This window comes from Sparassis crispa, assembly GCF_003851025.1.
Source record: "Sparassis crispa DNA, contig_000006F, whole genome shotgun sequence".
Lineage (NCBI taxonomy): Eukaryota > Fungi > Basidiomycota > Agaricomycetes > Polyporales > Sparassidaceae > Sparassis > Sparassis crispa.
The window spans coordinates 55,640-83,524 of NW_020939753.1; the positions used below are offsets into that span (position 1 = coordinate 55,640).

A 27,885-nucleotide genomic window follows, 5' to 3' on the forward strand; every position below is an offset into this window, starting at 1 on the left:
TAATGATAGGTATCGTATAGAATAGAAAGCTAAGGCTGCATGGAAGAGGCCGAAGAAACTGAGATTCCAGTTAACCCTGTCTATTTGACACTCTTCTCCGACCATCTGAATCGCGTCCGAGGACATCTGTTAGGCGGTGATGGCCCTGGTTCCCTTCCGGCATCATTTCTAGAACCCAACGCATACTGGACTTCCGCAGAAAAGAATGCGTTCTTCCACGGGCTCACCATCTACTCACGCCTTCGTCCTGACTTGATTGCAGCTGAAATCAAGACCAAGACCGTTGTTGATGTCTGTGTTTACCTTGACATGCTCGAAGATGGTAGCGCGCACAATCCTCACTCATCCCAGAGGCAGGACATACCTGCTTCCCGGGAAGTATCTGATCGCTGGCTCGCGTTCGAGGAGCAACAGGCACTTGCTCTATCCAATGCGGAACCCATTCTGGAAGAACAGGCGTTGCAGAAGACGCGAGATGATGAATTCAGGACCTTTCGGCTTGCTACCCACGCTCGCAAAGGCGATGGCCGCACCGCATCAAACGAGCGCGACCGTGAAGGAGAAAAGAGGCGGCAGAAGAAGTACAAGGCGTGGTTTGCAGAGCGACAAGAGGAGTGGAAGGGCGAAGATGTCTTGCGTGCTCTGGATACAGTTGCGATGAAGGCCCTGAATCGCATTTTGAGGAAGGACGAAGATGTACGTTGGCCGACAGCGCCGGAGCCCAGTGGACTACATCGCGCGGGGAAGGCGGACGATGTCCAGGAACGTGCAGGCAGTTCTACTGCGATTCCGTTTCTTCCTGTTGAAGCTCTTCACCGGATCGACGAAAAAATGATAGACCCTGTTCTTCGAGCCCAATCACAGTCTACTTCCGTCGGTGACAATTTTGCACTTCCGGCAGCCCCAATGGGCACTGTGGCGGGGGTGCTTCCTCATGCAATCTACGGAGCCCAATTTCGACCATCGACTCCACCTTTCCAGGGGACATCTATCACCTCTGATTCTCTCCGACAGTCGGTAGCTCCTGCTCATACCGTAGAAACCTCCACTTCAACCGTTCCCGGGGTTGAACAGGCACTTTCTCCAGCCTCACGTCGTCGTCTCCAGAAGCGGATGCATATGCGTCGGAAGAGGGCAGAAAAGTCGGGCAGCGTGGTTTCAGAGACAGTCGAAAAGCTGAAGACTGGACCAAAGAGAAAGAAGAGGAGGGGTGAGGCCGGTGCGTCCATTGTAGAGCATGCTGGCGGTGGCGACGTGGATCCTATTGAGCGGCAGCATGACAAGGTCGCCGCGGCTCGGAAAGGAACAGATGAACGTGACCAGCAACGAGCGGATGACGACCCTTCATCTTCTGAGGACGAGGACGTGAAAGGCTCTTACCGACACCCCCATCCGTCAGGACCCACTCTACCCGAAAAACTGCGCGATAAATACAAGGCCATGGGTATCACTGCCGAACGACTATACGAGGAAGGACTCGGGTTACTCCACCTCGGAGGACTCGCGAAGATAATGCGGTGAGTGTTAGTGCTTCATGGCGCTGATAGGATCGACTCATTAAATCTGATTTTGTTTAGGCTGTATAACGGATTGCGGGAGCAACGAGACGTCCCACCCTCTGTTGCTTCACAGATATCTGTTGATCTAGTTCGAATTCTGAACGCCCACGTGGTGAAGTTCACTACACAGCTTGTTCACCGATCGATTGTATCGGGAGAGCAGGAGAGGCTAGCAAAAATGCACACGAAGGTATGGGGATTGAAGAACAAGGTTCGTGGAACTGGGTTGTTACTTTCCTTATTGCGCCAATAATTTATCCTCTTCACGTCAGATTATCTCCCCCGTCGATGTTGAACATGCGTTGTCGATGATGTATTCTGAAAGACCCAGCAAGAAGGCACATTTCAAAGGACTCCTCGACCGTTTGGACATTGCAGTTGAGAGCGCAGCGGAGAGTGATGAAGAGGAGGATCTAGTGCGAGGCAAGGGCACCAAGAATGACGACAGCAAAGGTGGGAAACGTGAACGCAGACCACCTGCCTCGCGATCAGATGATTCGAGCTCTCCCTCACAGCCAGAGGACAACGATTCGGACGCGGATGCGGACGACGGGCGGGCTGATGCTGCGCAATTAATTGGCCCACCGCATCTCTCATTGCATCAAACTATCTTCACCCCATTCGTCCGCCTTCCATCATTTACCCCGTTGCCATCGGTCGGCTACTCTGCACCGACTGATCCATCCCTGTTTATGCCTTGCCCTACGTCAACGCTGCTATTTGGCACTGCAGAACCTCCTGTCGATGAGGAACTCATGCCCTGTGTCACACGCGGCGATACGCTCATGGCGGAATTGCTGGAAGATGAAGAACTCGAGAAGCATGACAGTATGGAAGACGAGCAGCACGAAAAAAGATTGTGGTCCAAATTCGCCTCGGACTCAGGAGAGGATGAGCACGATGCCCACGTGTCTAGCAAGAGGAAGCGAATTGAAGATTCGAGCGATGTTGATGAAGATAACGCTCAAGCCAAGCGGGACGAAGCCCAGGCAGGGGGCTGCCAAAGATACCGTCAACCAGACCCGAACGGACCAGTAAAGAGCCGTGTATATATATCAGACAGCGACTGACTTAGTCGACTTCCGATGAATCTTTTACTCGATGTGCGGTGAGTGTTGCGTGTATCATGAAGTGTGCGTTAATGTGGCTAACTCACATGGCTGGTTCTATTCAGGGAAGCCGCGTACTAATTCAATCCTCCACCCCAATACTTTCGCGTCAGGACATCTGAGCCCTAATGCCTCAAAAGTATGTGTAGTAAACGTTCCGGGAGCACAACGTAAAAATGTACTGCCGGTTCTATCTGATCCATATGCCTCGTCTAAACCTTCATAGGTCTACTATCACAATCTAGTTGAATGTATCTCATAAATAGTTTCCTTGTTACATGCTATATCTCTTGTCCAACTGTCGACGTCTCTACTTAGCTGGGATGCCAGCCTGGTGTGATCTTGGCCAAAACTAGTGTACGAATCAGACGAAAGGTTGCGTGCTATAAATATTCATTCTCATCATAGATATGTACCATGGAATATCGATCAACAAGTAGTGAATTTTGACTACTCAAAACAAGGTGTAAGAGAGCAAACTGATCAATTGCCAGTGGACCGCCATCCAGGCTAGGCTCATAGATACAGCCTCTAGTTACCTGCAGGAAGACAGTCGTTCCTTACATCCAGGCTTGGGCTCGTGGCAGGAGATTACGTAACACGTTTGGCCTCAATATGGAGATTCTCCCCTTCCACAAGGTTCACAGTAGCAGTCGTCCACAGTACCTCCAAATCTCAGGGCGGCGTCAAGCAAATTTCTCGACCTCCTCTACAATTGCACGGGAGCGAGAATTATATTCGTTCTAAATTTCTGCCCCTTCAAATTCCTCGAGAGAGTGAAACCAACCTGGCCACTCTACGCCACACGGTCACTAACTTCACCGTGTTCTGTTTGGTCGTGTATTATGAACTGTGGTATGAGGATACAGTTCTCCGAACATCATCATACGACTCTTTATCTGGCCCCAACGCCCGGACGTCCTAGTCCACTGCCCCGCTAAGGTAGATTGTGGCCATCCTTCCTGTTACCCATACTTCTCACTTAGCTTTCATGCCGCACTCTCCAGTGAACCACCAGAAATACATTTCCGAGCCAATGTCTTTTCCTCCTCAAACGACGCGATCATATGTTTATGGTGATGCTCCTGGGTACTTCAGGTCACCTATCGCCACTCTCAGAGAGTCTCTTGAAGACGACTCAGCGGAACATATCTCTGCTCATGATCTGCTCGAAGCGTACAGCGTTTTCTCAAGCCGACTGCGCACTATAGTGGCAGTCATCCCAGAGGATCAACGCGAAGTACCCTCGTTGAACTACGTTGCACGACACGCTCCCGAGGTTGCACAATGTCTCCGAAGGGACCTGCGTCGCGCTCTCGTTGATCCCGTACCAAACTATCGCTCCAGCAATGATTTAATACCCGAATCTTTGGCATTCAGGGATGCCACTGAAGATCAAGTCAAAGACGCAAGAGACGCGTCTTCTGTCTGTCATGGCGCGCTGCGATTGTTGTCCTATATCTTCCGGTTTAGCGTCTTGTCTTCAATGTTTACTCGTGCGTCCACTGTCTGTTCATTTCGAATAAGGAGATTGATTTACAGTTAGCGAATGATGTGGCAAGTCTTCTGGATGATGTCTTGAAAACGATTCGCAAATCCTCCCTTCCCATCCCAAATGAATCGAAAACAGTTTTGTTGACCACATGGGTAGTATCGAAACTCCGGCTCTCTACGATGGTGATGTCCTCGAAGAAGCAACAAATTAAAGACACTCTGAAGGCGGCAGTCGAGGGCGGGAAGCCAGAGTTATATGTGATCGACAGTCTGAAGGTGGGCACCCCGTGCCGACCTCAAAAGTAAAATAATCCCTAACATTAGTTGCAGGCATGTTACCACTTGCTAACTTCGTACCCTCTCATTTTCTTCGAACCTTTTGTTGAAGTTCTGCCACTTGTCATGGCTCGTCTTATTTCGCCATCAGCCGCTGTCCGCACACAAGCGGCAAACGCTCTTTCAGGATATGTGCTCGCCTCCCTCTCTGATCAAGCGCAATCCCTTCAAAGGTCGATGGACACCGTCAGACATCACATTTACACTTTCATCGACTCGCAGAGGTCCTCAAAGAACAGGATAGATGGTATCCTCCGTCTGGAGGACATGCTGTCTATCTCCTTGACTGTGGATCATCCCGCTGTGGCCGGTCAAGGACCTGTGTGGTGCCTAATCGTCCTAGCCTGCATCGCAACTTTACTTGCTGGAGAGTTGTTCACTCGTCCGCATTCTCTGAAGCTCGTGATGACATACCTGGCACGCAACTTGGCTCACCAGCGGTCCTTCGTCCGCAAGTTGCATGCATGCGTGTGGCGGTGCTTAATCTGGGCGTTCGTCCACGTTTCGCGAGACAACGATACACACTTCCATGCAGACCGGAGGATCATCTCGGCGTCTCAATCCTCGTCAGATCTCCGTGAACGCGCTTTCTGTGTCGTGCGGCAGGAATTAGGGCAAGGGACTGGCATAGCACTCGTCTCGTGTCTGTTGCAGCCGCCATTGCCGGCCACGCAGTGCGATATACCCTCGACCGCGACAGGTGATCTCTCGAAAGCTCTAGGCATTGTCAGAGATATGGTCTCGCATGGCTCCCAATCGGTACACTCTGAGGGCGTTGCGCTTCTGACAAGGTTGATTAGCTCCATTGGCACGGCTGCTGGTTTCTTGTCTCCAATTGCTTCGGATAGTGCACAGCATGAGGGGAAGATCATTGTCAAGGAGTTATTCGACAGGTCATTGCTGAAGGCAGATTGGGACAAGGTGCCACAGCTCGTTTCTACCATTGGCCAATACAACGTGGAGGAAGTAAGGCAATTAACCGAAGCAGAGATTGTGTGCCATTGGGAAGACTTATTTGAGATATGGGGGCATTGCGTGGAGCGAACTCTTTCGCATCATCAGCCAGTGGGTGCGCTTTCGGTACGTAAACCGTGATGTCTCTTCGAAATTCAGATATGACTTAATTCCGCAGAGTGATCTGTTACAAGTCTGGCAAGCGTTGCTCCTGGTCCAAGCGCAGCTTACGCAGGAATACGGACATCTTACTACCGCCTCCAGTTTTGCAAATCGTGCCGTCACTATTATCACGGATTTCTTGTTGTTCAACTACCACGGCTCATCCGACTCTTCTCAGCTGTGCGACAGACAATGTGCTCGACTGACATTAGTACGCCAATTATGGAGAGTCATGAAGAACGTCTTTACGACATCTTGGCTGATACCGACGGCTACTTCAATCTTGACCTCGGTGCTCAAGCAGGAATACAAGATCGATCGCGAAGACGTCAAGGTCGCTTGGAGTGGATTATGTGCTGCTTTGATTTCTGCAAGCGAGCCGGATCTCCTTGGCCGGCTTGTCATTGGAAATGAGTCTCAGAGGACGACGGAACTCATCCGACATTTATGGAATGTGTCTGCGTCTAAATGGACGACAATTGACCCCAAACCCAGTTGGCAAGATACAGTTTCCTTTCTGGTAGTTCCCCTCGGGTAAGTCAGACTACCAAATTCTATTGTTACTTTTTTGATATTTATGTCCAGTGTGTGGGTTATGAGCGATGAGGAGAATGGCGTGTGGAATGGTGTTCTTGATTATGCCGCTGTGTGTGCTGAGTCACTATCAACTTCATCACTGAAAGTGGTAGAGACTCTTGTCCTAAGTGCGGCGAAGCAGTCAAAGAGGTAGACGATTTCCTATCCCGGCCTTATTTTGATTGTATGATATTGATAACTGTGCAGCCTTCTAGCTTTCTCCAGAACCAGCCTCATCATTCTTGCTCATCTTCGTCCAACGGCCGCAGATATCATCTCCGCGGAATTATTTTCTCATATTAACGAATATCTGTCTGGCTTATATTCCCGTCAAGCAGATTTTTTGCAGTTGGCCATGGACGCGTTAAAAGACTTAAGAAGTTTATTCAAATGCTGTCCAAGGAGCCTGCTTATCCCGGTCTTAACAGCGCTCTCGGATGGGTTATGTGTCTGGATCAAGGACGAATCGGAAATAATGCTAGAAGAAGAATATAATGATGTGGTGCGTATAACCTATCTCGTGACCTGTTCGTACTGTATTCATCGTGGCGTCATAGGTAATGACCCTGTACACCGATACCCTAGACCTCCTTCGGGGTCACCCATTCTCTGCAGATACCCTTCGCGCATTGGCACCTTTCATTTCCTCGGGCTTTTGTCGCCTCGTACATCCAGCATGGGGTCCTGTAGCTTTCAAGGCCTTTTGGGACTCAATTAATCCTGGTATCGGGTCCCTTATTCACGTTCTCCCCGGTAGTATCAAGGAATGTTTGAAGACATATCAGGAAGCCTTTGGTGCAAGCTTGCCATCCGATATATCATTTGATTCCGAGTCATCACAGTCACAGTCACAGTCACAGTCAGATGTTAGTCTCGGAACCTACACTGTATCTTAAGTTGTGAACTGATACTTCCCTCTCTCACAGAACGTGCAACCTGAACTCCCAGCCAAGGGACAAGATGATGACCGGTCAATCTACCCTGTCCTCCGAGCCTCCGTTGTAGGTACGAATTCCACCAGAGAGAAGGGGGTCGTCGCTCTTACGTCTGCAACCGAAGGTGCTGATACTTCATCTACGGAACAATATCACGCTGGGCGCAATCCTACGTTCGCCTCGTTAGGGCTTACGCAGGATTCGCAATCGCGCAATTACTCAGACACGAGAGACATTAACTTGAGGTTCGACATGATTGATAGTCCAGACTCACGTCGATCCTCTGGAGTGGCCAGTATACTGTCTCCGGAAGTCCCGTTTGTTGGGGCTGGTATGGAGCACATAAATGCCTCACCTGGGATGCATTCCCCATCACCTGCCGTGTCTAACGCGATTGCTCCAGTTTCCCCTTTGTTCGATGCATCTTACTCCGTATTTGTGCCCAGTTCACCGACTCCTGCGAAACGAGCATCTCTTGTCCGAGGTAAGCGGCCACCGAATAACACACAGTCAGACACTGATAACCAATGTGATTGCTAGATCTTAGGCCACCCAAGCGAATAAAGACAGCTTCAACGGCAGACGGAGAGAACTCAAATGTTGACCCTAATGGGAAGATGTCTGGCATCCTTGCCCACCGTGCATCATTTTTTGAAACAACTCTGGACATGGCTCATGGTCGAAGTTCGCGCTTCGATTGCGTCGAAGTGCCCACTTATGCGGAAGTCAGGCGTATGCGCTCGCGGACAGGATCTGCTGCTCCGCATCCGACGCCTGGATACGCAGGTCCATCTATCACCCGCCAAGTGCCCCCCGCTCCAATCATTGCTGCACTGGACACGATCGACAACGGGGAAGCCTCACCACGCACGCCTAGGGCGATGACACCCCCGGCCTCGGAGGACTATGAGAATTGGGAAACTGCTCTGGACACGGCCCAGTTGCAGCGTATCCAGCGTGATCCAGGATCACACTCGCCAGGTAAATTTTCTTCATCCCCTCTACTATAACGTCGCTAATTTGCACCCTGGTCACCGACCCAGAACTAGATCACGATGAGTTCTCGGTTTCAGAACAAGGTGAGGATGACGCGTGCACCCCTTGTAGACATCGGAGCGTCGGTAAGGGTAAAAGCATAGCGAGAACAGCACCCCCGAATATTGCGCACGGTCAGATAATACTTACTGATGACTATGTTGTCGGTTGCTGATAAGTCACTCAGGAGATACAGTCGTCTTTTCCAACCTAGCTCACCGGGCCGATACCCATGCTCCCGATCACCCTGTGCCACCAGAGCGGTCCCAGACAGCTCCGGCGTTGTCGCGCGCGCTCGACCCAGCATTTGAAGTCGCCCCACCTCTGCGCAGAGCGCGCACCATATCGACCGGGATCGACGCTCTCCGGCAGGCGTACGACGCTGTGCAGGCGGAGGGCTCGCAGATGCCGGTGGACGAGATGCTTGCGGCGACGAAGCTGGTGCATGACATTGGGAGGATACTCAATGAGAAGCTGTTGCAGCGTTTGGGAGTCGGCGGCAAAGGCGACGACTGCTAATGGAGGTGGAGGGTTCGTGAAATGCGTGTGTGTCACGATGTATGATGGTCATGCTCTATTTTATTTCTATATTATCAGCATTAACGACTTGTCCTGGTATCGACGGTCTGGATCCAGTACAAGTGAACTCCATTAGCGCGTTAACGTATAGATAGACGACCTCCTACCTCAAGCGAAGACCTGATATCGGTATTCGACGTTACCTTCGCGTGTGAAGGTGATGATGTGGTCTACCCCGGCGTTCGAGAGCGCGTGAATGCATGAATACATCTGAACGCAGTAGAGACTTACCACCCAAAATGCGCGCCGTGAAGCCGACCTCGCAGTAACAGCTGCCCGACGAGTCAGAGTGTGTCCGAAAACGAGGGTCAAGCGACGGCAGACTCACAAGTAATACAGCCACTTCCTCCTGAACACCTCGATCTCCTCCCGCACGCCTGCATCGTCCGCGTCCGCGCCCACCATGCGCGGATGCTCCCGCTTCAGCGCTGGCCTCTTGATCAGCCCCGCAGCGTTGACGATTCGGATTCGGATTGGGAGCACGTACCTGGCACGACAACGTCTTCGAAGTGGGCCTCGAACCGCAAGCGCCACTCGCGGAGCGTCCGCGCATAGTGCGGGCCGATGTTGGAGACGGAGTCGACGACGAGCCGCCCGCACGTCCCGCGCGTGAGTGTCTCGATCAGGAGGGTGAACGACGGGAGCAATCCGCCCGGGAATACTGGCAGATCGAGGGTCAGTGTAGGGATGGAGAGGTAATGGGAGGAGAAACGCACTCTACTCAGGACCATCGATTCGAATGGGACGGAGCGTCAGGAGGGAACGATCGCGGAGGGGATGGGGATAAGTAGACGCACCCATTTCCTAATGAAGTCCGTGTCGCGCGTGTACGCGTCGAATCCTGACATATACGCGTACCGCTCCGTCGTCAGTCACTGGCGACGTTTCATGGACGACATAACGACTTACGAGCCTCGGGGATGGTAATACTCTGCACGACACCGACGCCCGTATCCTTCCTGAGCGCCCAGTCTATCTTCGCCCAGTATGTCTGTAAAACCCAAAGAGTCTGTCAGCTCACTGCGACACTGACGGCGCGCTAGGAAATCCACCCAACGTGTCTCCCAAAAGGGAAGTGGTGAAGGGGGCAGTGACCAACGCGCCATCTCACCTCGAGATACTCCTGCCCGACATTCTCGACCATCTCGACGCTCACGACGCGGTCAAATGCGCCCTCCCACCCTGCGGGCATGCTGCGGTAGTCCATCAGGTGCACCCGCACCCGGCCTTCCTCGCCCTCGTCCTCATTCCCCGAGGGCCCAAGCCCGACGGCACGCACGCGCTCCCGCGCGAGCGCGGCCTGCTGCACGGACAGCGTGATCGTGTCGACGGTCGTCCCCGGTACGGACGACGCGATATGGATGGCGAGCGCGCACCAGCCTGAGCCGATCTCCAGCACCTGAGAGCACGTTAGCCACGTCATCCCAATGCAGGGAAGTTAGAAGGGAAAGGGAAGGGGGGACCGCACGCACCCGGTGGCCTGGGCGGATATCGGCCTTGCGCACAATATGGCGAAGCTTGCACATCTGCGCGGCGTGCAGCGCGTCCTCGTTCATTTGCGCTGTGGCACCGCGTGGTGGCGTGTTGGCGGACGCTGGTACGGACGTCCCTCCGTGGACGTCGGGCTGAATATATATCTGGTTCTGGTCGGCGAGCTCGGCGAGAGTGGACGGCATAGAGACACCTGTGTCCGTGTCTGAGTTCGGATCCGGGGAGATAGGGGGAGAGGGCAGGGCGCCTGATGGACCGAGAGTTGGGGCAATATCGGAGGGGTCTGGAGTGGTGTCGTAGATGAATCGCGGAGAATCGACGGTAGGGCAGAGGTCCCCATCCAAGTCGGGGAAGATCGCGCAGGAGTAGGTCATGTCCTTCGACAAGAAACCTGCGATATACATTCGTCAGTCTTAGATGCAGGAGAGGAGAGCGCCAGGCTCAGCTCAGCAATTCTGCTTTCGCGAGCGCAACGGCAGAGAGAATTTGAAAGAGCGGGAAGACCTACCTTGGAACATGTCGTTACTGATATCGTAGTGCGCGCTGATGTTGTTGCGCGCGTTCGCGACGCTGTTCGCCAGACGCGCGGCGGCAAAGCGCTGGGGTACGCGGAGGAGGCGCGCGAGGGGGGTGTCGATGGCGGAGAGGCAGTCTCGGTTGGCAAGGAACACCTTCAGATAGAGATAGTTAGGAAGTGATGCACGATGAATGCGACTGGGTATATGCGCGAGTTAGCAATGCGCGCCAGACACGTAAAGGATGCATGAACGACGTCGTCTGTCGATGCGTTCATGAACACCTTCCATGATTAAAAGGTGATCTATAGTAACTTGGCGCAGTGCCGTATATAACCACTTCTGAACTTCGTCTGGGGAACGAGGGGTCGTTGAAAAAACGTCACGAAAGTTGCTCACCGAAAAAACATTGATGAGATAGTCACAATCGACTTCACCATACATATAGGCCTCGGAGAACCCGAGGTCACCCGTAGCGCATAGGCGTAGCCAGAAGACAGGACTGCATACCGTCAACTCCGCCTTGAGCGAGCCTTTGAGTGAATGCTCTCCTGTCGTTCTGGTATCGGAGGGAGAAGGGAAGGTATAAGTGCGGGAGGGGGTGTGGATGACGAGACAGCCGTGCGTAATGTTCTTGAGCAGGCTGAAGGAATATGGCACGAGACGTCAGCGACCTCGACTTTTGCTAGAGCAAGGTGAGACTGCTATGAGATACCTGACAACAGCTACTTCGGCTATGTTGCAAAGGGGAGTCTTGCAAATGGCGGATGTTGTATCAAGGACGCTCCGCTGCACGGTGCTCCAAGCGGACGTGATGAGGGTGGAGAACATCGCAGGACGAGACTCTGCAGCAAGCGGCTGCATCAATACTGGTCAGACGTTTCTAGCTCAGGTGAATTTCTGTGTAGACGATGGATTTTAACGTCTTGCGAACATATACGCACCTAAATCCAAGGGACCGCGCGGACTACAGCAACGCCAGATGGATAGAGACTTGGACGAAAAAATTAAGCAAAGGGGGACGAAAAATCAAAGTGGGACGAGCGGCCTTGCCGCGAGTCATTTGAGGGGAATGGGATTTCTACGCGGGGGGATGATCGCAAGGCGTCATCTATCGGATTGGTCTTTTCCAAGAACGATATACCATCTGTCAGATGTGCCAGGCCTGATATATGATAGCCTGACGGACGGTCAAGTCAGGGCGCTCCGCGACCCCACCATATGTGTATGGTATGTATATATCCCACTCGACGTATCCTCGGTAGAACTCAAGTTCCAAACGTTGCGGAGGAGTTGCGCGGGTCTTGCATTTGGAACTTGGCCGGTCGCCACCAAGCAGTATACTAGTAGGTACCATTGGCAGAGTAGTACTGCGCCACAGAAGAGCCTGAGCCTGCGGGTCACTCAGTGGGCGCATACAGGTTTGGCGGAGGAACGTGTTGGCGTGGGAATGATCCCCGATCGCGTTCATCACGTGCTCCCGTCCATCGTGGCTTAAGGTTTTTATTTTTTCTCAACCACCACACCTGCCAGCGCGAAAGCCGCGAGGCTCACATCGTCCAGGATGCCTTCGGGCATCCACATTCGTGAGCGGGCTAAGGTCTGAGCATCAGTCTCCCTCGATCGACTCTAGCTGGGTCCAGTCCTCACGGGCTGCGCGACGCACCACCAACACCGCTGCACCTCCGCGGACTCGAGCTGGTACACGCCAGCTCGCCGAGTCCGTGCCATCGTCCCGAAGACCTCGCGCCGCGAGCGAGAGAGAGAGGAATGTAGCTTTGGGATACGTCGTGGAGACTGGGCGGGCACGCCCCTGTCACCGCGGTCACCTCCCCCGTCGCGTACTCCAGCCTGGAGTGCGCGGATTGGCATCTAGTAACAAAACGAGTCAATACTTCCAGGTATCGTTCATATGAGGTATCGGTTGTGATAGCGTGCTGTTACAAATATTGCCCGGAGCTAGCTATTAGCGCGCTGTGGATCTTCGGATCGTCCACATTGGACGGGCGAGGGACTTGTGGGGCAGACTCGGATGATAAGTGTCCGTCCTTCAGCGCACTTCGCGGCTCACACTTACGAGACTTCGAGCCTTGTACTGGTGTGAAACTCGATTCAGACTACTCTCGCGCCGGCATGGTTGCCGAATTTTTGGCTTATCTTGTTCTTCGTGAACGTCTCTTCTTCCGCCGTGCTTTGAGCGATTGGAAGGGATAGGTATGTATGACTAATGTCTCTCGCGACTGCAGTTGCTCATTGCGATTGCGCGTCCACAGCTCTATGGCCCCTACATTGTTACCTGTTTCCCCACATTTACTTGTCCACGTAGTGCTTGTTTCGTGCTGAATATGGACCGTTACACCACTCTTGCATCGTTATCGATGAACGCATGTCCTCATGGTATGAAGGCGAAGGTCACGCGAGGGTACTGTTTGCGCTGAGATTCAAGACTTTGCGACGGGTTGAGTCTCCAATTTCGTCGCGCCACTATCGCGATGAGAACGCGGTAGCCTGGATTGCCAGGTAGGTCAAGCTTCTCTTCCGAGTGTGGTGGCTCGCAGTGGATGCCACTTCGTCTACGATCCTTCTAAACCGTTTTTGGAAACAGACACAAATGCTGCCAAACACATTTGCGCGCGTCTTCGTGGTCGCCCGCCCTTTGTTGTCCAGCGCTAATCACTATGCCCCCCAAGCGCGCCATTACTATACACAGCGACGACGAAGGGTCCGCCTCAGAGGGCTCCCCAGCTTCCAAGCGCGCCCGCACCCAGGAGGATAGCGACGCCGAGCTCGCGCCCTATCCCAATAAGGGCAAGGGTAAGTCCAGGCAGCGCACAAAGGAGGACGTAGATCTGGAGGACGAGGAGGAGGATGCAGTTGAGCAGACTGCACCAGACGAAGATGAGGAGAAAAGATTTGAGGAGGAGCATGTGGAAGAGATTTGGCAGAACCTCATGTCGAAGCGCAAGACACAGGGTGTAAGCGCTAGCACCGTAGTTATTTTCTACTCACTCAAACTTTGTGTAGAGCATCGCGGAGATGGGTATCATCGAGTCTATTGAAATGCACCAGTTCATGTGTCACAAATACCTGACGTTCCCATTTAAACCTCAAATCAACTTCATTATCGGTGAGTGCATGTGCCTAATACAAAGAACGGTTGTCTTATCCACTGTGCAGGCCATAACGGAAGTAAGTTCTATTCATGAGGCCCCGAGTTACATACGATGCCAATGTTCACTTGTACAGGCGGCAAGAGCGCTGTACTTTCCGCACTTACCGTGGCTCTTGGAGGCAAAGCACACACTACCGGGCGCGGGAGAGGCTTGAAGTCATTTATTCGTGAAGGTCAATCGTGCGTCGTGTTGAGCTCCACTTACGTGCCGATACAGTCCTCAACCGGTGTTCTCCAGGGTAGCCGAGGTTACTGTTTGTCTCAAGAATCAGGGCGAAGAAGCTTACAGGCCCAAAGATTATGGCAAGACTATCGTTATTACTCGCCGTTTCACCAGGCAAGGATCTTCTAGTTACAAAATTAAAAGCAACGAAGGGAAGGTCATCTCTACCAAGCGAGAAGAGCTGTCCGCTATCTGTGATCACATGAATACCCAGGTTGACAATCCTATGAACATTCTCAATCAAGGTGCATATAATCGTTTCCCTTCCTTCCGCATTTACTGACATTTGACGACAGATGCTGCCAGGCAGGCGATCAGGTCACACTAATATTATCCCGTAGTTATCTAATCCGTTCTTCAGGCAATTTTTGGGCGCATCACAGCGTACAGACAAATACAAGGTAGAAGTTCATTTCGACGTTTCTGACAGCACGCTAAAATTCTCCGTTCGCACAGTTCTTCCTCCGTGGCACGCAACTCAGCCAGTTGAGCGAGGAATACGAAACGTGTTTGGAGAACATCCGTCAAACTAGGAAGGTTCTGAAGCGCAAATCGGAAGCCATTCCAGATTTGCAAGATGCGTTGGAAGAAGCGACTGCGCGCTTTCGGGAGGCCAACAAAGCCCGAGAGCAGAAGCACAAGGCCGATGAGTTGAAGAAGGAGCTTGCGTGGGCCCATGTTCAGACCAAGCAGAACGTAAGTCTGTACCGTGTTCTCATGTATCATGCAGATTCATCGCGGATTTCCAGGAACTACAAGGAAAGCTCGAGGAAGCAGCCAAACTATCTCGTCGCGTGACGAAGATCAAAGAGCAGATCGCTACTGCTAATGTACGCTTCCTTGCGCTGCGATGCACGTATCTTCACTAATGGACTTGCGCAGAGAATGTTCGAAGACAGTTCACAATTTGTTCAGGCTTACGAGGAGGAAAACCAGAACCTTGGTTCCATTGAGCACCTGCAAGCGAAGAGGGAGGAGATAACTTCCAAAATGAGGACAAACAAGCAGAAGCTGGTGACCATGAACGTATGTGTTGTGTCCACCTTCTCCTACCGTTTTGCACACTAACTCCGTTGCTGGATCTTCGCAGAATGAAGAAATGGACATGCTTAGGGGCTTGAAATTGGTCAACGATGCAATTGAAGGACTTGATGTGAGAATCCAGGAAGAAGTGAGGAAGGACGAGGATGCTAGCAAGGAAAGGCGGGACGATCTGAACCGTCGGCTGGAAGAGGTGAAAGTTTCATGCGACCGGGTTGAACGACAGCTCCAAGACATCAAGGACGAGCGCCAGCAGAAGATTCCAGAGATCGAGAATATCAAGCAGGACATACAGAAACTGAATCAAGAACGTGAGCAGCTCCAACATAGCATCGTAGAGTGCCGAAAGCAAGTGCGGATTTGCGTTGAGCGCGAGCGCAACAAAGCCGCGAGGTTTGGGGCGAACATGGACAGAGTGATGGCAGATATCCAACGAACGAGGTGGCATGGGAACAGACCTGTCGGGCCCTTTGGATTGTTCGTTAGCGTCAAAGATCCGGCTCAGTGGGCTCCGATTATACGCATTCAACTTGGGGCTCTTATGAGTGGGTTTGCGGTTACTGACGCTCGGGATCGCGAACCACTCAATAAGTTGTTGATTGACCACGGCAAGTGAGTGTTACTTTATCCTGGAGGCGAGGATTTGCTGATAGAGATGAATCAAAGCCAGAAGCCTTCCATTACCATCTCCGAGGTTGACTTGTTCGACTATAGTTCGGGAGAACCACCGGAGGGATACCTCACTGTTTTGCGCGCTCTAGAGGTATGAATGCTCCAATAACTTGGCGTTGCATATGATTATCTTGCATGTTAGATCTCTGACGAGTACGTCCTGCGTATCTTGATTAATCGAGCACACATCGAGAGTACGTTCCTTGCTCCTACCCGTTTGGATGCGGATGGCGTCTTGTTACAGTATGGACGCAGTGGAACGGCTTGGTCGGCCGATCTGTACAACGTTAGCCGGTTCCCGTGAGTACTCCATATTGTCTTCTCCCGTGAACATCGATTGAGCGCTGCACAGTGAGGGGGGTGGACAGTCGTCTGCAGTTCGTGCGCTTCGCATGGGTGACCCAAAGCAACAACTATTCACCGGCGATGATGCCACAGCGGATAAGCAGTGAGTCACGATAATTGCCATTCATCCATGTTCGTCTAACCGTGACCCGTCCAGACGTTGGCAAGAACATGGGGTGAAGCTCGAACAGCGGTACAACACGATGAACCAGCAGATAGATCAGCTCAAGCAGATGGAGACGCAAAAGGACAAGGAAGCCCAAAGCCTTGCTGTTTGTAACCAGTTAATACGGCCAGTATTTGTCGCGTACTCACTCGCATTTGTGCAGAAACTAGAGGGTGATATGTTGCGACGATCCAGAGAACTGAAGGACCAGCATGATTCCCTCCAAATCCAAGTCAACAACGATATGCCCGTTGAAATTTCTGGACTCCAGGATTCCAGAGTTGTGTGTAGCTGTCTGCAGGACTTCGCTTATTCGTTTCTGACACGCTCTACTGGAACACAGGGATTCGTGAAGGAAAAGGAGGCCTATGAAAGCCAGTGGCAGACTCTCGACAAAGAGAGGAAGGAAGTTAACGAAGCCCAGCGTCCGTTACTGGAGGAAGCCAATGCTATTAAGACGCAGATTGAGGAGTTTGTGGAGCTACAAGCTGGCATACAGGTCCATGCTTCTGACACCACCTGTACAAAGCATACACTGACGGCTACCTCTAGAACAAAATTGGTGTTGAGGTGGAAAGACGGCTGAATGCGCAGAGCAAGTCAAAGCATTACCAGGAGAAACTTCAGGCTGACGAGGTCGAGGTCGCCTCCGCTGAGGATGTAGTGAAGACTTTACAGACCGAGTTTGAGGTAAGCTGTAACCTGCTTCAACGACTCGACGTGTCTCATCGAATGATCGTTGTAGCAATGGACAGCCAAGGCAACGGAGTACTGTGAGCGCTTCGAGAACCCTCGTAAGGCTGAAGATGTACAGAAGAACTTGGAAGCCGTTCAGACAGCCCTTCGCGAGCGTGAGAAGAAGTGAGTTGGCTCCGCTCACTACTTAGTCTACATTGCAAACATGTGTGATGCAGGCACGGCGCTACAGTCGAAGATATGACGATAGAAGTTAACAAGAAGAAGGCCGCGCTGGAGACTGCCAAGAAGGACTTGAGGAACATGGTATCTTTGAATAGGGTATCGTGTTACCAGTGGCGTTGCAGTCGACCTCTGACTCTTGTGTTTTAAGGCTCTTCGTAGATCTGTCCAAGTCCGTATTGATAAGTGGCAGGAGTTCCGCCGTCATATCGCCCTCCGTTGCAAAGTGTATTTCTCGTACCATCTCTCGAACCGTGGCTACTACGGCAAAATTCTGTTTGACCACGTCAAAGGCTATCTAGAGCTCAAGGTAGACGTCGAGTTCTATTTCGATAGTTATTGACTAATCACGTTTTGTCTACAGGTGCAAACGGACGATCAGACATCCACGCAAGATTCGAGGGAGAAGGATCCGCTCTCACTCTCTGGTGGAGAGAAGTCGTTTTCCACTATTTGTCTCCTGCTGTCACTCTGGGAGTCCATCGGTTGTCCTATTCGGTGCCTTGGTAAGTGTCCCATCGTAATCCAGACAGTATGACCTCCTAATGGCTAACCGCAGATGAATTTGACGTGTTCATGGATGCTGTGAATCGCCGTATCAGTATAAGGATGATGGTAGGTCATCAGGTCCGTTTTCTGTGGTGCAACTACTGAGTTGTCGTGGCCAGATCGACACTGCCAACTCCTCCAACAACAGGCAGTACATCCTGATTACCCCGCAAGATGTAACCAACATCCACGCCTCGCCCTCCGTGCATGTACACCGCATGACCGACCCCGAGCGCGGTCAGGGTGTGCTGGCGTTCCAGTGAACGCAGTCGTCAATCAATTTACTGAAGAGATATAATGATACCTTAGTTGGTGTTCAATGCCCTTTTTGCATACTCTACTTCTCGTTATTTCTTGCAGTATCTTAGAAGCTGGTGTAGTACAATAGGATTAAGAATATTTTGAAGCCGGCCACCAGATCCATGTCGTGCGGCCGTGATTGCCGCTGCTTCCCAAACTACCGTCTCGCATAAAATACGCGACAGACGCCCACCCGTAAAACATAAATACCAGGTAGTCTCGTGACCAGACGTTCACGTGCGACTTACCGAAAACGGACAGAAAGAGAGGGTCGCACAGCAGTGAAAGTCGTATAGAGCGGGGGGGGTATGTAACGCCCTCCTGGCTGTAGCTCCCGCGCAGCGCGTGTCACGCTGGTCATCCCGCGTGTACCTGCACATCTCCTGCCTCCTGCTGATAAATATTGTTCATGTATGCAACCATATATGCACCCCGAACCCTATTCTAGCCATCAATGGCCCGTGAATGTATTGTGAGGTTGATCACTACTACTCACTCGGCTGTTAGGCCATGGGTCACAAGCGCATGAGGGGCTCATGCGGTTGGGGCCATATATTTATACTACACAGTAATTCTAGGAGATTCCAGTATGTTCTCCGACATACCTATGTGCTGACTAATATATGTTTCCTGATTGGGAAACCACCAGCCCTAACAGAATGTGCCGCGTTCGAGTTCGCATGTCTCGAGTTTTGGCTGAGGTCACGCCCGTGTGACATACCCCCCCCCTTCTATACGAAAGTCACCAGACGTTATGACGACCCTCCACACAGATCCTAAAAAGGGTCGAATCTCAGAACGGCTGGTTACGAGACTAAATACCAGGACTCCACCAGCCAACAGTTCAAGGGAAACCCTAATGTCGGCCCCAAAACTACTCTACTGGCTCCCGTCGTTCAACCTGACCACAAAACCACCCCGAAATTTCCCATCCGACATAACGCCCCTAGGGGAAATACGGCCAAATATCATAACATACACGTCTGAACGCCCCCTCATCGAATTCTTCGCCGACACCCTCACCCTCTGGATTGACCGACCTCACCGAATCCCCACACCCAGGCAGCCATGGAGGGTAGTCTTCCCTGCATATCGCCCCGTTGCGATTGGCTCCCATATTAAGATCCACCCCTTAGGGAAAGGAATTGTCACGGAGTCTACGTGGGAACCCATAACATTACCTTCAAAATCCTCGAAATCACTCGTTCGGAGACAATCTATATCTCTATCAAACGCGAATGGACGAAAGTGTTAGATGTTGACATCGCGAACTTCAGAAAAAGCAGTCTACAAAAGAGCTGAATTAGTGGTCCGCGCAACTTCGGATAAACGCGTACGCCCGCTCCCATAGACACAACCTGCCCCGACTAACCTCTGCAAACAGAACACTATCTTGCTAGAATCTGTACTGACAAGTATACCACAATCAATACTTTTGACACACAGACCCTCTAACATCAAGAAACTCGCTCGCGTATGGTGTGTCTGGCGCCACTCCCTCACACGAGTCGCAAATTTCTCTTCGCTTTCTCTCTTACTACGACAGGACGAAGGCTGCGAGGCTTATCCCGTACGGACGTCCCTGCACGTCCACACTCGTGAGCGGGCCAAGGTCTGAGCATCAGTCTCCCTCGATCGACTCTAGCTGGGTCCGGTTCTCAGCACTGCGTGACGCACCAGCAACACAGCTTGCGCCCTCCGCCGATTCGAGATGGCTGTCTATAAGTTCCTCATTGGCGCCGTCACCGGATGGTCCTGATGACTCCTCAGCGGATTGCCGCAGCGGACGAAGGAGAGGATCTGCGTCGCTTGCGCAGCGCCTTGGGACACGTCACGGAGACGGGGCGGGCAATCCACCAGCTGCGGTCGTCTACTGGAGCTCGCCTCTCGGTGCCCCTTACTGGGGTGCGCGAAACCACGCATGCCTTGCGAGTGGCTTTCCACAAAGCATTGGTGTGTCAACGTACAAAAGGCCTGCCAGCCGGTGCTTAGCGCGATTGAGAGCGGGTCAGCGTCTGCGGGTCTGGTTTCCGAGACGGGCGATGAGCGTACGGGGGCCCGTCCTTCAGCGCACTTCGCGGCTCACGATTTTGGTTTTCGGGACCCCATGAAACTCGATTCAGACTATTCTCGTTCTGTCGTGCTGGACCAATTTTTGGATGCTTCTATTCTTAGGGAACATGCTCTTTCCATTGGGGCACTAGCTATGTCTAGGTGCGTTCTCGTTTCCGCGGGGATGAGTTGACTCGCTCATCTATTAACTGCAGCTACGATTTAGATCGTCTACCAACAAGCGAGCAATATCCGGTAGAGGTAAACCCTTCGTTTCGTCGATTTCTACTTCTTGCTCCACGCGATATCGCGTGTCATTTTTGGTCGCTCGATGTTATACTTATTTGCTGTTTGTCTGACGCAAAACAATACTCCTGCGAAATTACTGCTCCACAGTAACTGCAGCTCGTTATGGTAATGCACCTTCCGGAAGCAGTAAGTGTGAACTTGAAGGTTATCACTCACTCCACAAAATGATCAGCAAATTTCAGACCTCGCGGTAGTTGATGTCATCTAGACAACACCCGTTCCTTCCCTGAGGAAAACACTGCCAAGCCCAGAGATGATGGCGCGGCGTTGGAACTCGTTGCGGGAGTCTAATCTGAAACATCATCCGCATCTCAAGTTGTGATTTGAAGTTGGATCATCATCATCAGGCGTTCTGCACCAAACTTCCACAGCATATGTCTGTTCCCTATGGAGGGCTTCTACGTACTGTACAGCGACGAGCATCTGCCTGGTCGCCCTCTGGCCACGTCAGCTGTCGGATCGAGAGAAGGAGTCAGCTACGGCACTGATACGTAGCTCGCTTCCTGCTCGCCGACTCGCGTGCACCGGCGATGGACTTGGCCCATGACAACCACGGTTGAAACAAGCCATCGCCAAACAACACGTATATAAACCGACCACCATCTCCTACTAGCCATACACCCCATCGGTTTCCACCCGTATACCCACCGCTCCCCGACACTCCTTATTCGCTCGCGCACCCCATAAAAAGCTATGCTCTTCACGTCCGTGCTCACCGCTATGTTTGCGACGCTCGCCGCGTCCACCCTTGCGACGCCCATCAGCCGCGCCGAGGACGACATCGTCAGCCCGCAGATCACGTACCCGACCACGGGCGCGGTGTGGATTCCGTTCACCAACCAGACCGTCACCTGGGACACGTCGAACATCGCCCCCGCGGACGCGAACAACACCGGTCTGCTCCTCCTGGGCTACAACGAGGCCAGCAGCGAGCACTTGGACATCCGTGCGTGGTACACTTCGTGCTGCCTGTTGTTGTTTCTTACAGCCGAGTGGATTTGTTCGTAACAGAGTACCCCCTCGCGACCCAGTTCCCCATCGGCGCAGGCTCGGCGGACATCGTCGTGCCCAATGTCACCTTACGCACAGACTACATCGTCGTCCGTGCGTATTCTCGTGCTTGCAGCCCTATGGGTCCGTACTCATCCGCCCTACGCAGTGTTTGGCGACTCGGGCAATGCCTCGCCCGAGTTCACGATCTTGTGATAGGCCCCGCACGCCCGCATACCCTGTCACAGACCTTTGGTGGTCCACGGGCTACACACTCCCATTGCGACGCACATCATCTGCTACGTACGCGCACCTGCAAACGCCCCACGTCGTTTGCGCCGCTCTCGTTTTTTACTACCTCACAGACTCGGACTGTGATCACGGACTATCTACGTTGCATTTACTCGCTACATAATACTATCCCATGATGTTGAAACACCCAGTGCGTCTTTGGACTCGGCGTCACGCGTCCGCACCGTCACTGGCGAGTCAGTTCAGTCGTGTTTACGCTGTATGGACATGAGGTGGTGAGTTCTACGCCAGTGCATCATCCCCGCTGGACACTGAATTTGTACACCTCATGCGATAGCTTCCATCTATGTACACTGTCCTCACGCGCGTGCATTCCAGCGTGACGAGGGAGAATTGGGGCGATACTCGGTCGAAGAACGTGGAGCACGCGTACGAACTGTGGTGGAGCACTGGAGAAGCACCAGTCATCGGACAAAGAATTAGGCTTGGCGAAGCGGAGAAACGGTATGAACGTTGCTTCCTCAAGCCGTCCGTTCCAGGTTAGACCAGAACGCGCGTTACTGCCACCGGCGATACGATGCCCGTGCATTTTCCTCACTTCCTCTCTCGGAACGTTGCACATCCACATCGTTAGCATTGTCTTCAGTTCCTCCCCTAGAACGTGCATTATCAACGATGCATTTTCTTCCGTCGTGTCCATGTCCGCCAAAACGCGTACGCTGGATCTACTACAGTACAATAGGGGAATAAAATCCTCGAGAATGCTCGGGACGCGGTCGGAGAGCGGGGATGATGAGCTTAGCAGCACATCTCGCACGGGCAGCCTGGGAGGGGCGAGAGTGAGTATACTGCGGACACGAGGCAGGGCTGAGGGACGAGAACGTACAGATGATATCCGCGAAGCATTCGCAGCAGTCCTGTGGGACGAGACATGAGTGGGACACGCGAATGGAGAACGTGCACTCCTGAACCGACCTTGCAGCACTCTGTGAGATGGTGAAAATCGCGTTAGTAAAGACAACATGCTCCACTGGAACGACCGGACGTACCAAAGCACAGGAAAGCCTCAATCATGCCCATGAAGCAGTCCTACAGTGAACGGGAAGATGAGCGAACGCGCAACGACGACGAAGGCACCACTCACCCTGCCAGCACCACCGCCTCTGATACGCGAAGCCTTGTGTTGGCACTCCGTCTGCTCAGCACGGGCGGGGGGGTTGGACATGTCTAGAACGACGTCGCGGATTTTCAGCAACACGCACGACGACGGCGAAAAAAAATCGAGCGCGGCGTGTACTCACTCATCTGGAGAGCCTGGGGCTGGGTGGAGGTGGTCATGGCGGGCTTGGGTGCTTCCATTGTAATGTAGGTTTGAGAGGTAGGCTTGGGAGGTATCGAGGAAGTGGGAGAAAGCTAAGTTGGGAGATGTGTTGTGCCCCTGTTTATAGGGGAGCCTGGGGCTCTGCTGGGGGCATCATGCATCATTGGTGCGCATTATTTTTAGCGCCGCGTTGCGGGGGAACGTGTTAGCGCATTTTCTTGTTCGAACAACCTCCTTCCGGATGTCATTTGTCTCACGCAGCTCTGTGAGAGGAGTCTGCGTGCCCGAGGCTGGGTAGACGAGCTCAGGCAAGAGACGATTGCTCAAAGTTCTTGGGACGGTGGATACGACTGCCCGAAATGGCACGCAGCTCGATCAGTTTCCGACCTTTCGGCCCCCAGACACGTCATGGTTATTTGAGTCATGTGACCGCTGTCATAAGCCTTGGAGCAGCTCCATTAATGCGTGTGCATCCAGGTGTACGATGAAAAATAAGTATACATGCTCATGTGGGTTTTGGCCGTACGACAGTCATCCCAGTGAGTAGGAAGATCATACGTGAGTGGGATACCGAGGCTGCCGGCTGTGCGAAATGAGACGAAGACAGGATGGCCCGGAGTGAGGAGGCCTATTACTTATGCATGATGACTGGGCAAGGCTGTGGCATGCTATGGGCATGTCGTCGAAGAACTCCTTGCAGCACAGTGACGGCGATCATGGGCTTCCCGTGGCTCCGGTGACGAAAATGAGGTTAATTTGCGGGAAATATTTGAATATATTGATCACCGTAAGTGCGTTGCACGGTTGGCGAAACTTTTTGAGGCATGGGACGGTCGTGCAAGACCAGTAAATGCTATTCTCCTGCCGTGGGCACTAGAACACGTTCTGGAGGCTAGCTATATTGCAAGACACAGTTAGATGCTCCTTTTGACATTAGAGTGACAGCCATGCTGCGCAGGGCTATGTAGAACCCTTGCTGTACCGACAGATGGATTTGGAAAACCGCAGTTCGCATGAAGACAGTTAGAACTCACAAATGTTGTCTAGTCACTTACTGTACTTAGCACCCGGCAGAGAGACTGCGGTGGCATCAAGCCAATTGTAGTCCGTGACAAAATCCTGGGGACCTAGTTCGAAAGGGGGGGTGTAATTCGAAGGACTTGATCAAGGATTCGGAGTGTCAAGCATGCGTTCATCCTCGATTCAAGCTCCCATCGGAAATTAGAGTCACATCACGAAGACGGTGGATATCTACACTGGCAGTTTCTAAGGAAACATGGTCTTCCGTTGAGGTTACAGCCGCTTTGTACGAGAGAGCCATCACTGCTCAACAAGCAGCGTGGTTCGATTTATCTGTCATAACATTGAGCATCATGTCGGCAGCGAGAGGATCATCGCGGTAGGACGAGCGGCGTTGTCCGAGTGTCTCACTGCCAGGGCGTCAGTTGATCACGTGCCTGCCGCGGTACGCGTGTCGCAATTCCGATCGCGACTTTGCTACCTCCTCTCTTCCCCCACTCTGCGATTGCACAAACCTCTATTGTTGGCCTGGCCGCTTGACACAGTTTGCTACAAATCCTCGGAGTCATTGCAGTTTAGGGTAGCTCAGCCCTCGACGGGCATCAAAATCGCCTTTTCGGTCGCGACGCCTTCTCCTGCCGATTCTGACAGAGCATTTCTTACTTTGGCACCGAAGCAGGCGCAAGCACGACTGTGTTTCCCACCTGTCTCGCATTGTATACCAGCCCATGGGCGTAGATGGCCTCCAGTCTTACCAGGATGAGCAGCTACTTGGCAGAAGACACGGAGGATCCGGGCGACGTGGAGGGGCTGGCGTATGCCGGCGCGGGAGACGACTATTCTGACGGCCGCACACCGTTGGATAAGACTATAGATCGAATTGGAATGGGTGCGTGTCTCCGTCATTCTTGTCCTTGCTGCGTGTATCGATGCAGCGCGAACGTAGGGTCGTACCAGTGGACGCTCCTGTCATTGTGCGGGTTCGGTGAGTGCTCTCGTGACCGCGCGCAGCATAATTGCCAAACATCAGCGGTTGGGCGCAGGTTGGCTGGCGGATAATGTACGTACGTTTGTGCTTATGGTATATTTGGGGTTGACGAACATACCAGATGTGGATACAAGCGATGGCGATCGTGCTGCCCCGCGTTCAACAGCATTTCTCAGGTGCGCACAGTCCAATTTAAGGACCATTAGAAGAATCTGCAGCAGATAAGTTGGATACCTGAAGAGCTATCCTGAACGTGTAGGAACGTAGTCGGATTAGATGCTCCGTCGAGACCGGCTGCTAAACTATATTTACTCCATTTCTTTGTCCAAAATTAACCCGTTGAACGCCCATCGCTGACGTCTTAACCCAGTCCGTGACAATTACATCGGCACTCTTTCATCTTCTATGTTTGCTGGGATGATGTTCGGCGCTATTGGTTGGGGGACATGTAAGCGACCTTCATGTGTCATACTATGCAATCACTCAGCTCCCATCCGCTACGTAGGTTCGGACCTTATGGGCCGCACAACGGCGTTCAATGCGACGTTATTTCTCACCTCTGTATTTGGCGTGTTCGCGTCCTTCGCGAATTCGTTCGTCTGGTTGTGCATAGCACTGTTCTTCCTTGGCAGTGCTGTTGGGGTGAGTTATTGTTTCGTTCAAGTCTCGTGAATGGGATCGTGATTGTGGTGCCTGCAGGGTTCAATGCCCACAGATGGCACGCTTCTGCTGGAGCATATGCCGAATGGCAAACAGTACCTCGTCACCGCCCTCTCCGTCTTTTTCTCCTTCGGTGCGGTTCTCGCGGCCGTTGTAGGCCTGCTGGTCATTCCGAGCCACTCTTGCCCACCAGCGCCGGCGCCCTGCGACGTCGCAACACAAAATATGGGGTGGAAATACCTCTTAATCGCTCTTGGTATCATTGTGAGCAGACCCGCCTGAGCTTCTAAAACCTCGCTTCTGACGAACTCTATCCGTCGTGCTCATGAACATTTCAGACGCTTTCGATGTTCTTTGCGCGCATCGTGTTCTTCCGGCTGCATGAGTCGCCCCGCTTTCTGGTGCACGCGGGTCGTCCGCAGGAAGCGATAGAATCCCTGCAGCTCATCTCGAGATTCAATGGCTCAGAGCTGTCTCTGGGCCTCGATGATGTGCGGGACCACCACCATGCACCTGTCCTGGGCGATGATATCCCAGCCGCCTCTGACGTCCGCCCTAACCGCGAGCGAGACGAGACGGGGCTGACAGAAGAGTCTGCTCCACTTATATTCGGTGCCGACGCCGGCGGAGCGATAGACGGACCACACGATGATGCGAATATCACGCGCCCATCATTGTCCTCGGTGCGCAGCCATGACGTCCTGCGTGAATCTCCCGAATCCGAGTCGAAAAATTACTGCTCCACCGGGGAGTCCAGCACCACACTGGACGCGCACGCAGGTGCGCGGCATCATCGCCCGGTGTCGTTCTACTCTATCGCCGACCACTCTGACGAGTTTAATCACAACCCAAAAGACGTCTCCGAACCACTTGCTTCTCAACCCACGGATACTCTGCCTGCGCCGGTTTCGCGCCCACGATCTCGTGCCCGTGCAAGCAGTGCCCAGCGGCGGTCGACTGCGTCGTCCTTATACGAGGTCAAATCTAAGGTGTACTGGAAGCTTCCCCGTTTCATCCGCAAGCCGCTCTTTGCGTGGTTCGACCGCGTCGCGATGGTGCTCTCGCCCGAGTGGCTTCGGACGACGCTGCTGGTATGGGTGGCGTGGTGGGCGATGTCATTAGGTGAGCACCGCCTTTCTTCACGTTTTGCCCCCCCCCTCCCCCGGATGTCTTTCGGCACAGCTGCAGATCCATGGCGATGAAGGTTCCCCGTAGTTCCTAGCTATCGTCCTGATGTTTATCTCCCTGCAGCGTACACGATGTTCAACGTGTTCTTGCCGAAACTTCTGGAGGGGCGGTCACGATCCGGGCTCCCGGGCTCCGCGCCGAGGAGCCTGGAGGATAGCCTCTGGGACGTGGTGATCTACGCGCTTGGTGGTTGCCCCGGTGCGATTGTACGTTATCCTTCTCACCGTTCACATGATATCGGTGGTGGCTCACTTCACTGCTCTTCCTCGTACCTGCTTCGGATTGCTAGCTCGGCGCTTATCTCATCGAGTCGCCGCTCGGCCGGCGGTGGTCCCTCGCAGGCAGCACGTTTGTGACCGCGTTTTTCTGCTGGGTCTTCGTGCTCGTCGAGCAGTCGTGGGCCGTGCGCGCCAGCACTGTGGGGATCAGCCTAAGCGCGACGGTACGGGCTTCCCTATTTTTTTCTACTAGGACCGTTTGCTTATGACTCCGCTGTACGTCAGGCGATGTGGGCGGTATTGTACGGGTAAGTCCTATGATGTTCTTCGCGTACGGGCGCGTGTTGCTAACCGTGCCGCGAAATAGATGGACGCCCGAAATCTTTGGGACCAAAGGTGCGTTGCGCGGCGTATCGCTCGGGCGGGTTGGTAACTCACATGTGTCGGTGATAACAGTACGAGGCACCGCATGCGGGATTGCGTCCGCACTGTCGCGCATGTACGTCCACTTACGTCTCTCGCTGGTTCTATCTATGCACACTAAATGGTCGTCGTTTCGTTTTGCGCAGAGGCGGGATGATCGCTCCGATAGTGGGCGGTACGCTGTTGACGGTCAACGTGTCGTTTCCCGTGTATGTCAGCATCGTGATCTTCCTGCTCGCCGGGGTGTGTGTACTCCTTTTGCGAGAGGAAGAATGCGAGCGGGGCAGGGAACGAGTTTTCGTGCATTAGATTGCTTTCTGAGACCTGGCCCTT

General features: G+C 52.9%; 8 protein-coding genes across 8 annotated transcripts; 6 read left to right on the forward strand and 2 right to left on the reverse strand.

Moving 5' to 3' along the window:
• Nucleotides 1-39: 39 nt before the first annotated feature.
• On the forward strand, nt 40-2,629 carry SCP_0700200 (predicted protein; the record flags this gene model as incomplete). Its single annotated transcript, XM_027759952.1, has 3 exons — nt 40-1,517; nt 1,578-1,770; nt 1,832-2,629. 3 exons carry the CDS (start codon nt 40-42, stop codon nt 2,627-2,629), a joined length of 2,469 nt encoding a protein of 822 aa, XP_027615753.1.
• Nucleotides 2,630-3,704: 1,075 nt separating this feature from the next.
• Nucleotides 3,705-8,679, forward strand: SCP_0700210 (hypothetical protein; the record flags this gene model as incomplete). The annotated part of the gene is made up of 12 exons (XM_027759953.1): nt 3,705-4,164; nt 4,215-4,438; nt 4,493-5,578; nt 5,631-6,148; nt 6,200-6,340; nt 6,398-6,692; nt 6,748-7,056; nt 7,117-7,195; nt 7,250-7,609; nt 7,666-8,106; nt 8,169-8,294; nt 8,348-8,679. The coding sequence occupies 12 exons, from the start codon at nt 3,705-3,707 to the stop codon at nt 8,677-8,679; spliced, it is 4,371 nt and encodes a 1,456-aa protein (XP_027615754.1).
• A 168-nt stretch (nt 8,680-8,847) lies between these two features.
• Nucleotides 8,848-11,609, reverse strand: SCP_0700220 (hypothetical protein; the record flags this gene model as incomplete). The annotated part of the gene is made up of 11 exons (XM_027759954.1): nt 8,848-8,909; nt 8,971-9,011; nt 9,068-9,167; nt 9,227-9,400; nt 9,533-9,580; nt 9,649-9,730; nt 9,851-10,138; nt 10,212-10,621; nt 10,739-10,901; nt 11,145-11,388; nt 11,461-11,609. The coding sequence occupies 11 exons, from the start codon at nt 11,607-11,609 to the stop codon at nt 8,848-8,850; spliced, it is 1,761 nt and encodes a 586-aa protein (XP_027615755.1).
• Nucleotides 11,610-13,423: 1,814 nt separating this feature from the next.
• On the forward strand, nt 13,424-18,094 carry SCP_0700230 (Structural maintenance of chromosomes protein; the record flags this gene model as incomplete). Its single annotated transcript, XM_027759955.1, has 24 exons — nt 13,424-13,720; nt 13,770-13,872; nt 13,923-13,934; nt 13,992-14,097; nt 14,156-14,385; nt 14,437-14,446; nt 14,502-14,541; nt 14,597-14,836; nt 14,890-14,970; nt 15,023-15,166; nt 15,231-15,793; nt 15,848-15,944; nt 15,996-16,153; nt 16,206-16,301; nt 16,356-16,470; nt 16,528-16,647; nt 16,708-16,863; nt 16,917-17,054; nt 17,110-17,225; nt 17,279-17,381; nt 17,434-17,592; nt 17,647-17,788; nt 17,842-17,897; nt 17,951-18,094. The coding sequence occupies 24 exons, from the start codon at nt 13,424-13,426 to the stop codon at nt 18,092-18,094; spliced, it is 3,426 nt and encodes a 1,141-aa protein (XP_027615756.1).
• Nucleotides 18,095-21,185: 3,091 nt separating this feature from the next.
• SCP_0700240 (hypothetical protein) lies at nt 21,186-21,698 on the forward strand (the record flags this gene model as incomplete). The annotated part of the gene is made up of 3 exons (XM_027759956.1): nt 21,186-21,438; nt 21,504-21,596; nt 21,652-21,698. 3 exons carry the CDS (start codon nt 21,186-21,188, stop codon nt 21,696-21,698), a joined length of 393 nt encoding a protein of 130 aa, XP_027615757.1.
• A 382-nt stretch (nt 21,699-22,080) lies between these two features.
• SCP_0700250 (hypothetical protein) lies at nt 22,081-22,278 on the forward strand (the record flags this gene model as incomplete). Its single annotated transcript, XM_027759957.1, has 1 exon — nt 22,081-22,278. One exon carries the CDS (start codon nt 22,081-22,083, stop codon nt 22,276-22,278), a length of 198 nt encoding a protein of 65 aa, XP_027615758.1.
• Nucleotides 22,279-22,532: 254 nt separating this feature from the next.
• On the reverse strand, nt 22,533-23,093 carry SCP_0700260 (hypothetical protein; the record flags this gene model as incomplete). Its single annotated transcript, XM_027759958.1, has 6 exons — nt 22,533-22,558; nt 22,621-22,651; nt 22,710-22,720; nt 22,784-22,823; nt 22,879-22,961; nt 23,036-23,093. The coding sequence occupies 6 exons, from the start codon at nt 23,091-23,093 to the stop codon at nt 22,533-22,535; spliced, it is 249 nt and encodes an 82-aa protein (XP_027615759.1).
• Nucleotides 23,094-24,834: 1,741 nt separating this feature from the next.
• Nucleotides 24,835-27,861, forward strand: SCP_0700270 (MFS general substrate transporter; the record flags this gene model as incomplete). Its single annotated transcript, XM_027759959.1, has 14 exons — nt 24,835-24,964; nt 25,022-25,060; nt 25,119-25,135; nt 25,185-25,239; nt 25,434-25,511; nt 25,569-25,705; nt 25,763-25,987; nt 26,062-26,845; nt 26,975-27,117; nt 27,201-27,353; nt 27,415-27,437; nt 27,497-27,525; nt 27,586-27,628; nt 27,699-27,861. The coding sequence occupies 14 exons, from the start codon at nt 24,835-24,837 to the stop codon at nt 27,859-27,861; spliced, it is 2,019 nt and encodes a 672-aa protein (XP_027615760.1).
• Nucleotides 27,862-27,885: the final 24 nt, after the last annotated feature.